Raw genomic sequence first — 12041 nt, 5'->3', positions numbered from 1 at the left:
TCAGAGTAAATATTTCTGAAAATGTTCTTGATTGAAAACGATTTCATTTTAGAGAATTAAAAATATCTGTTTGAAGGGTGACACAAACCACATGTCTGATGTCATTGTATTAGTTGACGGCATGAGTGGCTACAAACTTCCTATAAGTTTAAGAAATCGGAAGGGGATGATCATATGTCATATGGTCATTGGAAACACTATCCGTTTTTTCCAATGACATGTATCACACTAAAGATGAAATGTAAGCATGCAAAATAATATGAAGAACTTGTGTCATATATAGTTAGAGGTAATGTCTAAGAGGTTATGCAATTTCATCACTTTTGACATTGGTGTAAACATTGTTGCAGTCTAAAACAACGTGCAGTAGGCACAATGGATTGTCGCGGTACCAGTCATCATTAGCCAATTTAATTGCTTTGTTTACAGTCCTTGATAGGCATTTAGAAAATTAATAATAATGTAAGTAAGTAAGATAGATACCGCTTTGACTTTGAGCATGGCGTCTCGGGAAATGAAACAGGAATTTCCCAAATCATTCTTATTGTTCCTGCTTCGTTTTACCGTGGTTATCTCACATGCGCATGGCCTGTTCTCAATACATGTATGGTGGAGGGGACCTTTTGTCCTACCGACACACAAAGGCTTTTATACTACATGTCAGTTGTGGGGGCGGTAGGGTAGCCTAGTGGTTAAAGCGTTAGCTCGTCACGCAGAAGACCCTGGTTCGATTCCCGACATGGGTACAATGTGTGAAGCCCATTTCTGGTGTTCCCTGCCATGATATTGCTGGAATATTGCTAAAAGCGGCGTAAAACCATACTCACTCACTCACTCACATGTCAGTTGTGACGCAGGCCGTAAGCGTATCCACGATGTTTTAACAATAATCAATGCAGAGAAAAATACATTATTTATTTGACCCCAAAGTAACGACAACTGACGAACGACAACAACGTGTCGTTTACCTAACCGAGGTAGCGCGGTTCGTGAAATGTGATATGTGAGGTGACGAACTGTATGAGTGCAAAAGTATTTTCCTTTCATAGACAAAACATCGACGCCAGAGCATAAACAATGACGAATATCTGCTGAAACAGGTTCCCATAGGGTGGAGAAGGAAAAGTAGCAATAAAATATATACTAAACAACAAAAGTTCCTGTGACATGGAATAAGATTTAATGCAAAGTTATGTTTTTACCAACTCTGAAACAATTTCGGTTTGCAACAGATAAAAGACTCCTGTAAGTGTTCAAATGGTTTAGTTTGCTAAACTGACTTAAGAAAATGCGTGATTTCATTAAAAAAAAACCATGAACATGCCAAAATGTCAATTTACAAATCAATAGCGTGTGTGTCCACCTCTGGTTGCGATGCAAGCAACACCTCTTCGTCTCATGGAATGGACCAGGCGTCGCACAAAGTCCTGTCTGTCCATATCTGATGGAGCATGTTTCGAAGTTCCTGGAGTGTCTGTGGAACACGTGGTTGACGTCGAAGGCGCCGATCCATCTCATCCCACATGTGCTTAATTGGTGAGAGATCAGGGGAGCGAGCCGGCCAGGGGATGACATTCACGTTGTTTTGTTGAAGAGAATCCTGAACAAGTCGAGCAATAGAGGCCGGGCGTTGTCATGTTGAAAGATAATGCCTGGGCCATGACGGCTCAAAACGGTAGAACAACAGGACCGATGATCTCCCGGTAGCGCTGTCCATTGAGATTTCCCTCTACCACTATCAAACGGTTCCTGTCTTGCTGTAATCTTGGCGGTGGTTTCCTGTCAAAATAGGACGTCTGGCGGGTCTTCTGGCGAAAATCCCTGCACATCTGAGGCGGCGACGTACGGTTTGTGAAGTTATTCGTCGAAGGCCAGGGATGCTTCTTGCAGTCACTGTTGCTGGCTGGAATCGATTTCGTAGGTGTGATGTTCGAACCCAGTTGTCTTGTCGATTATTGGTTTCGCGTGGCCTTCCACTCCGAGGAAGGTCTCTGACTGCATTCGTCTGTTGCCAACGTTGCCATAAACACCAAATGGTGTTTCTGAGGACGTTAAATTGTCTTGCAACATCACGTTGACTCAATCTTGCTTCAAGCATTCCAATGGCTCGCAGATGCTCATTTTCGGACAGACGTGGCATTCCGAAATGTTGAATAATTGCTTTTCTGAGTGGTTGTTGTCAGCACGATGCTAAACAATGCATTTGGAATCCCGTTAAGGCACATGTTTTATACCCATTCTTGGCTAGAGAAATGCATGGAGCTTGCATAAAAGTCACACCCCACACTCAGAAATGACCCGTAGAACACCATTGACGCCAACGTTCTACTCAGACAATGCGTAGTCGTCTCCGCGTGAGAGCCTGGCGCCGAAACAGACCAGCATGACATGCATGTGCAACATCAATTATTTGGCTATCAAAACGTTGGGTTTTCATTAGCATGCCATCACAATCTTTCAGCAAGTGAGCAAGAAAACATGCTTCGACTAACGGAAGCCGACTGCAGCGCCGTCGGCCGACTGCATACAGGTGAATCATCTTCGGCCGAAGCGAGGCTTTTCCACGTAGCACCAAGCACCATTACGACACAGTGGAACCGTTATCGGATACACGGGACAACACGTGACCTTCCCAGATCCGGTCGACCACGTATCACTACTAGAGCACAAAACAAATGTATACGGCTACGTCACTTACGTTAAAGAACCACCACAGCCACCCCTACAACTACGTCGATACCTGGATTGCGTTCGATATCAGCCCAGACTGCGAGGAACCGTTTTCACGCTGAAGGTATTCACTCTAGACGAATAGTTCGAGGGGTCATTTTGACGGACTTGAATCGTCGGTTGTGATGTCAATGATGTCACAAAGTATGACCACAACTGCGATGGAGTCACGTTTGGTTTGGTTTTATGCTTCGCCGCGCGGTTGGCAGACGTCATGATTTTTGGCATTGCGGGGAACGTTATGCCCGAAACTGCATACAGGAAGTTGACAGATTTGGTGGTAGTAGTGTGATGATGCGAGCAGGCATCTCCTACACTGGTAGAACAGACTAAGTGCAAGCTCAAGGGATGAGATTCTTCGGCTACACGTTCCGTCCATTATGCAACAAGCGAACGTCATTTTCAAACAAGAAGACGCCCGACCTCACACGGCAAGACTGACAACAGCCTTTTGAAGATTCACAACATCCAGGTCCTGCCATGGCCTTCCAGCTGCAGGTCACCAGATCGAAGAGCCAATCGAACATTTATTCGATGCACTGTGTAAACGAATGCGAGCACGTCAGCAACATCCACAGAACCTCCGACAGTTGGCACAAGCACTGCAGGAAGAGCACTGCAATCCCCAGGCCACAACTCGGGATCTGATTGCTTCCATGGGGCCTGTCAGTTTGGGACCCTAATGGTGGTCATACAGGATATTGAGCTGAGATGACCTTCACCTTGAAATCTACTGTTCCATGTGTGCCATTTGGAACATGTGTCAATGACAATGATGTGTGCCAATTAAGAACAATCGATTACCATATATTGATTACTAATATGATATATAAAAAATATATCTATACCTCTAAAATCACTTTTACGTTTTTTTCAGAGTATATATTGATTATACTCTCCATAAAGATTTCAGATGTGTTTTTCTTATTAATTGATACAATACATTATAGTTTGCATACCAATATGGATGGGATTTAGAAGAACGTCAGATTTGTACTCAAGTAAAACAGAATATTTTATTCTACTGCCCAAAACTCTTTAACATGCTTGCAATCCCAATGTGCTTGAAGTTAGGATTCAGGAACATCATCATGCAGATAAGCAGATGGAATTCGTATCGGGTACTAACTTAATCTGGATATTTGATTATTTGAGAGTCTGATTAAAAGTGGTCAATGGTACACGTGTTTTTCTTTTCTCCCGGTATGGTATTTAAACAATACAAATCCTTTTTATGACATTATGTTAGTACTTTAGTGCTGGAGAGTGATTCAATTCAAGGTAGACATGTGAAGGATATTTCCAAGTATGACAATCAACATAATAATATCTCCAATGGAATTCCCTTTTTATCCCCCGCCGGGCCAGAAATGGCCGAAGGGGATTATGTCGTGGCGCAGTCCGTCCGTCCGTCCGTCTGTCCGTCCCACAGAGGGTTCTAAGGTTGTGAAATCAACACCTCCTACAGTTTGCAGAGATATCCCTGACACTCTACACACAAGATGTCGACATGTTGATGATACGCATATCGCAGTCCCGTTTCGTTTCGACTAATTTTGACAGAGTTACTGCCCCTGTTTTACGGAGCTTCATTTGCCTTATTATGAGAGAGGGTACTAAGCTTGTGAAATCAACTCCTCCTACAGTTTTCAGAGAGTATCCCTGACACTCTACACACACAATGTCGACATGTTGATGATACGCATATCGCAGTCCCGTTTCGTTTTGACTAATTTTGACAGAGTTACTGCCCCTGTTTTACGGAGCTTCATTTGCCTTATTGTGAGCCTGTTTTACGGAGCTTCATTTGACTCGTTAAAAAAATTCACGCGGGGGATTTTGTGCTCTCAGAGCACTCTTGTTTAACTCATACCAATATGTTCCCATGTTTTTCAGGTGAACAGTTGACTTGCACTTGCATGTATTTGTGACGGGTGCCATCGGTGTTGCGGGATACGCTCATCCGTTCGTGAACACCTGGTATAATCACAACATTTGAACCCCATTGTCTCGAACCCTTACTGACCAGAGAAATAGTTCGACCTATCCAGTGTTCGACACATCAACACATGCAAATATGCTGTGCTGTATTGTGCAATATTTGGAAAGACATAACCAATAGCATCAGAAGCATGTGTCATAGATAGAGGATAGTATATGAGTTCATGTCATACCATGTCCACATACAGAGACGGGACTACATCGCAGGATGTCGCAACAGCAGCAGAACCACAACTTGTCGACTGATGTCAACAATCTTCAGCGATAACGTCGTCGAAGGCGCCGAGTGTCGTAAACGTAGTATGACCTGAACATTAATGAAATGTTCTATTTATTACCGAAGAGGATGTCCACATACAGAGACGGGACTACATCGCAGGATGTCGCAACAGCAGCAGAACCACAACTTGTCGACTGATGTCAACAATCTTCAGCTATAACGTCGTCGAAGGCGCCGCGATTCGTTGTGCAGAGTAGCATCCCTTGGTCACGCCAGAAACCGATGATTGTGGGTTCGAATCCCGGTTCGCTCCGATTATGTTGATAGGTTTGTCAGCACCATACCCGTGTTCGTGGGTTTCACCGAAGTGGTAAACGTCTGAGACCTGCATCACTTCGGGCTTTCCTCCCATTTTAAGCTGACACGCGGCGATATAACTGGAATACTGTTAAAAGCGGCGTTAAACCCATCTCACTCACTCACGTCACAATAAGATTTGAATGACGTCAAAAATGCCGCCCGAATGACGTCAACAATGCCGTCCGAATGACGAAAACAATACACTCTTGTCTCGTTACGTGATAAAACCCTAGGGCACATTTGAACCTCGATATGTTTGCCCTCGTAGGTAATAAATACATTTACGCATCTATATACATTTTATTTACATCACTGGAATATCATGACATGATGAAATAATAACGGTAAATAAATACGTACATTTATCAACATACAGAACACTCTACCAGTCGACTTGAGGGATGGTGGCATTGTCGACATAGTTTATCCGCCTCGTTAAACCTGGTCAATTACTAGAGGATCGCCACATTTAAGTTCGTGACAACAGGTTTAGAATGTAGTTACTGCATATCAAATTATTTCATAGCGATACAGGATGAAATGGCAGAGACAGGGTCAAGTAAGATTAAAATGGCGCTGTATTCTAAGAGTGACATTTTGTATTGTGCATTTCTGCAAACCTCATTGTTGGATGTAGACCAAGTGCTGCACTTGGGCAATTCTTAGAAACCCTACATTTTTAAGAACTCATATCAATGTGTATCGAGAGCCAAGTTGTTAAAACCAATTCTGTTACCGCGGTGGAAATAGTTTTCTGTATTTTCATTTTCGTTTTTGTTTTTGACATTTTTATTTTAGTTTTTGACCTTTTCGGTTTTGTTCTTGACTTTTCCATTTTAGTTTTTGACATTTTCGCTTCACATTTCAGCAATTCTATAGCTACTTGAAAGTACATTTTCCATGTTTTCTGTTGTTTTTATACATAATTTATCATATTTGTATGACAAATTGTGTTAATTTGCAAATGGTTACCATAAAAGTAAGTGAAATATGAAAATATTGAAAAACAGACTCTTTGAAAAACAGCCCTTATGGGCCACCGTACAGATCAAATGAACATACTATAAAACACTTCTATGGGGATACTCACAGCAGGACACATTGTCAAAAAGAAACAGACAATTCAGTGAACTTAGCTACCCAAGAACGCCATGTAAGCTGACATATTGTATGTCCGCTTCAATCATTTTCATCACTTACATCAAAAGTGGAATATATTTAGATCTGTCAATTTCAAATCAACACTATTCATGTGGGTATTTTAAATTGTTATTTTACAGAATGGAAGCGAAATATGACCACATATTCATGATTGAAAATCGCTTTACTCAGTTGCTTGTTGTGACATTTCCTAGAAATGTGTGAAATGTTCATAAACTGATCAGGTATTATATATTAATAATCATAACAATACTCATGTGTGGATGTAAAATGTTTCTAATACAAAACAGAAACCAGTCATGTAGGAAAACAACACACTTAGCTAACCTTGTTACATGGTTGTACACAACAAACAACACATGAACAGGCTACTTCTACGTCCTCCTCTTCACTAGTGTTGTGTTGTATTTGACAGTTTGAGTAGATATGTCACATTTACAAGTTTACACAGTGCCATGTTCAGTTCATGCCTAAGGCCAGGGCTTCATTAATGAGTGATCTTTTTGTGTCAGTCATGACGATCTGCTCCCCGCAGATCAACTTCATGTTTACTGTGAAGGCAAATGGCAAACCAACACCAAACACAGGGAGAAGAGCCTCACGAAACTCTACATTAGCCTTTGCTAAAACAACCTGCCTGACCAGGTCGATAAAGGCGAGTCTACCCCTCCCAACATCCAGCACAACTCCATAGTGGAGGGTGGCCTGTGTGCCGGGTGTGGCAGACATTGTGTTTCTGTAACACTTCCCCTCCTCCCCTTCCTGCCACACCCCGGTACAGATACTCCCCGAGTGTCTGGTGCAGTTCCTTACACTGACACACCAGGAGCGGCGCTGTGGATAAACATACATATCACTGTCCACCTGGCTCTCCTCCACTACACCCATCTCCAGGACAGGCATCCCACGCAACCCATACATTGCACTCATCACACCCACCCTGGAGCGGGTTTCCCAGTATGGTGGTGTGATGGAGGCAGGGGTGACACTAGAGGGGGGTGGATCAAGTAGGATGGGGGTGGAGGTACACGTGCCCCTATATTCCTGTAGCCTGCCACTGTCCTTGTGTCGTATGGCGGGTCGCGAGTTGACCAGCTCACCGTCTGTAGTTACATGGCAGCAGTCTGTGTTGGCTCGAGCAGCGTCCAGTTGGAGTTTAGGACCTGGAAATATATTTTTTTATTTGTAGTTTAGCAATTGCACTTACTACAATGAATCATTTTGTTGATGAGTTTTGTTTCAATGTTCCAAAAGCAGTGCTATAATTGATCGGTTGCCATTTTCATCTGCCTACGAATTTAATGATAACTGTACTCTTAATTTAAATAATAATGCTGTGATATAATTTGGATGGGTGCTCAAATTGTTTGTTGTACAATTTTTCACGCATTGATAAACAAATACATGTTATTTTAGATACTTAGATACTCCCACTGCCTCATTAAGTAAATGTTTCAAGGTTATTTCACGATTAGATTAAACTATCATTGTAGGGATTCTAGACTCTCATTTTACATAATAGTAAAGACTGAGACAGACAAAAGTGTTGTTTCGTGATATCTTTATAGTTGAGTGTTCAACAGACACAATGGTAACTTCTACGTCCGCTTCAGTCACTGAACACAGTGATAAGCGCACTCGCTGTGCTGGGAGGTTTTTTACGTCAAGTGTATTGACTGGAATAAGTATTTGTGAATAATTTGTATAAACAGTTATATTATTATTATTATGACATTGCATAACGTATCCATTGTTGATGGACAATCCCGGACTAATTCACACTACTTCCATCTGGTATGTGATAATGGTGACTTACATTCATCTGAAACCTACCTCATCCTGCTGATGATGGAAAAGTCATCAAACCCGGCCCAGAGATTCACAAATATGGAACAGCTTAAAATTTAAATACGGGCTACTCCCTATTCCCTATCCACTGGCTTCCAATTATCTTAATCAACTCTCTGTGTCCATCAATTATATACTGTATTAACTTTGATGTTAATAAGTATATATACCTATGTTGTTTAGCACTCTTCATTCACCTTGATAAAGGTGTTAGGATCTACACCCAAACGTCGCACTAATTGCAATAAAGAAGTTGTTCATCAATAGAACTCGTCTTACTTCAAAATGACAATTCTTGTCAAAATTCCTCAGTAAACATGGACATTATTCTGTACCTTTATTTAATGAAATGTCATTCTCATTTCCGCCAAAAAACACAGGTGTTATTAAGAAATAGATGATTACTATGTTATTAGAGAAAAAGGCACTTACACATGTTTCACATTAACAACCACCAAAGAAATCAACATCAAAACTACATGTATATTTATTTTTGTACATTGAGTGAGTGAGTGAGTTAGTAAGTATGGTTTTACACTGCTTTTAGCAATATTCCAACAACATCACGACGGGGGACACCAGACACGGGTTTCACACATTGTACCCATGTCGGGAATCGAACCCGGGTCTTCGGCGTGACGAGCGAATTTATATACATAGTTAGTGTGATTCACATGAGTGAATATTGTAAATACGCCACTTCTAGCAATATTCCAGCAATATCACGGCGAAGGACTCCATAAATGGAATTCACATGCTCATTGTACACATGTGGGGAATCGAACCCTCATCTTTGACGTGACGATCAAACTGGCCTACCTCACCGCTATATGAGGTGCTTCTATAAAAAAGCTGAACTTTTACAAGTGTTACATATGTAGTGGTAGACTAAAAACTAATAAACAAAATTAAAACAAACACCCACAAGGAGTAAACGCAAATTGGCTAGGACACTGCTTATTGTGTTGTCACACATATGTGATAGCACCTCAAAACAATAAAAATCAATAAAAAAATCAAAGAAGTGCAAAGTTCAAGTTGGCTGGTTGGCTAACTTCGTCATTACTCGAAATTGCTGCACAAATGGGAAGTAATGCCTTGTCAATAATATGATTTTTTTAGCCTTTGTTTTGACATCCTTAATTTCCACGATGATGTCGAGGTCATGATAGATCAGCCCAGCTTATGACGTCTACATATCCCGGTTGTTTGGGGACTGAAGTGAGGATGTCAGATTATTCACATTTTGTGCGTTTACATCTTATCTTTTTAATCAAGGAGTAACCCTCACAGGCCTGGTCAAGACAATTACATCTAATCTAATCCAGATATCCTATGACAGACGTTCAGAGGAATTTACCAAATATGACACGCTAATTGTCAAAGGATGCGCGATGCTGTTTCCTACTATGACCTCTATAGGGAGTGTTCACACATCCCCACACATGCTTGGTGACTTGGTTGACGGCGTAGCGTCGTACCCCGCCAGCGTGGGTCATTGTTCATGATACTGATCACTGGATTGTCAAGTCAGGACTCGATTGTTTACAGGCCGCATTCGTATGGGAGTAGTATTGTTAGTTTTCGGCGTTAGGACAAACACAAAAACATGTAATTCTTGTAAAAATTGCCGGGTGTCACTGGTAGAGAAGGACGTCCATTTTCGCGGAAACCTGGTGTTATCAACTAATTTTCAGTGATTCGGTCACATACTTTTTAATCACTATCTTGCCTTTACTGCCGTATATGATATGTTTCTGTAGATAATCGAGACTGAATATTCTCATAACGATTTGAATTGTATGCTTGGAGCCTATTTCTTTAAGTGAGTAAGTGAATATGGTTTTACACCGCTTAGAAGTATTCCAGCAATAACACAGCTGGGAACACCAGCCATGGCCACACACATGGAACCTGCATGGACACTAGACACAAAATGTGGGTGAACCTGATTGCAGTTTTCGCTCAGCTGATATAAACAATATTTGTGAGTTTCGAGCACATTGTCTTTTCATCATACACCATTGATTTGTGCTACCTATCAATGTTTTCTTGTGTTTCACACAGCTCACCTCCTGCCGTACTACACTACAGCTTTCTACCGTTCTGGAAGATGCTCCCACAGAAAACATACATGTATGAGAACACCCATACGATTGCAAAACTGGAAAGTACAACTGCTGGAGTGGTAGTGGAGTAGCCTTGGGTTTAAATGGCTACCATGTTCACGTCGGGTTTGACTCCCAACAAGGGTCGAATGTGTGAAGCCCATTCCATGTGTTCTCAGTCATGATTAATCCCTTATCCCTCACTACAACTGCTGGATGTACAAGCTTCCAACACGTGACTTGTTTTGATCCCTTTAGTATTAATCTTTTCATTTACATTTCCATGTTCCATTTACGTCATGGACGTTTGGTCATTATAAAGTCGCATCCAGCACACCGGTGATTGATAACACGTACTACGATCAACGCCGGTGACACACGATGGTAATACAGGTAATACATTGTAAGCAACTGACTTTTTAAGTGGTTTTGTATGCTAGAAACTATTGCTTAACCCAATTGCCTAATAAACATTAACTACGATAAACAAACACTTACATGTTATGAATATGACACTTCTGTTCTTGTTGATGATGTGAATTGGACTTGAGTACCCTGCAAAATATAGTTTTCATTGTAATACATGATTTTGGCACATTTGTTTCTGAATACTATTCTCACATGAAAGCATAGTAAAGTGCGAGTGAGTCTTTCACTGTTGTTGAAAAGAGTAAACACGCATAAGGTTCTTTGAAGCTAAAACCATGATCTGGTCGAATCTAGGATTTGAATCCATGAATCCATGATACTAAGTTCAGAGGATCATGGCACGATTAAGGGGTACAAATGTACACAAACAAATGTCGACATGGGCAGCACATGCCTAAACATCAGATGGGAAGCACACAAGTGAAGCTAGTTACCTCATTTTGCCTTTTATTGTGCAGTGAACTACATTAACTGATCTAGATAAAACTTCCTAATAACTATGTATTTTCTGACATGAAGCAACGATTTTAAAGTGTAACATGTATAATGAATATTATCCAAACGAAAGAGGTCATGCATTTCCGAGGCCTCGCCTATCATTACATGTTATCTTTTAAAGTAGCAAGGACGTTTGATGATGTGGTATGTGGCGTACAGTATCGCTCACTAAACAGGTGGAACTGTTTGCTATACATAACTGCTATGGGTCATGTATCCTTTACCTGGAAATCTATTGAACATCTTACAACTCAAGTGACAGTAACTCTGACATTCGAGATATATTTTTTTACTAAATAACTAAATCCCATATCGTGTTGTACATACCTCTCAAGTATAAACCATGTGTAGGCGACTCAGAAAGGATGGATGCTCCGAGTATAAACTGAAAACATATTATTAATAAGCTTGACACATTATGTAAATTCTATGTATAAATGGCTAGACAATTTAGAATGATTTCCTTTTCTTCTATACTTCGCAGTTTACATTTTGAGGGGGTGGGGGTTGTTTGTCATTTAACGTACACGTGTGACAACTTCATAAGCTTCCTGTGGTGTCAGCTGTTCAGGTCGGAGATCCTGTGGTGTCAGCTGTTCATGTTGAAGTCCCTGTGATCCATCTCCACCTGTAGCAGAGCCTGTTGGTAGATAAATGTATTGGATTTCAATAATAAATCTAACTAC

General features: G+C 41.1%; 2 protein-coding genes across 3 annotated transcripts in view; both read right to left on the bottom strand.

Annotated features, from left to right (window-relative positions):
• The window catches only part of LOC124112669, a 206278-nt gene that overhangs the window by 191412 nt on the left and 2825 nt on the right, over positions 1-12041 (bottom strand). The gene's annotated exons all lie outside the window — the stretch shown is intronic.
• Positions 6790-12041, bottom strand: part of LOC124128672 — a 43780-nt gene continuing 38528 nt past the window's right edge. For both annotated transcript variants that reach the window (XM_048391097.1, XM_048391098.1), the window contains one exon: positions 6790-7635. In XM_048391097.1, coding sequence (XP_048247054.1) covers positions 6932-7635 — 704 coding nt within the window. In that variant the 3' untranslated portion in view covers positions 6790-6931. The remainder of the gene's footprint in view (positions 7636-12041) is intronic.

This window comes from Haliotis rufescens, unplaced genomic scaffold (genome assembly GCF_023055435.1).
Source record: "Haliotis rufescens isolate VD_foot unplaced genomic scaffold, xgHalRufe1.0.p SCAF_9, whole genome shotgun sequence".
Taxonomy (NCBI): domain Eukaryota; kingdom Metazoa; phylum Mollusca; class Gastropoda; order Lepetellida; family Haliotidae; genus Haliotis; species Haliotis rufescens.
This window is presented reverse-complemented; position numbering and strand designations above follow the sequence as displayed.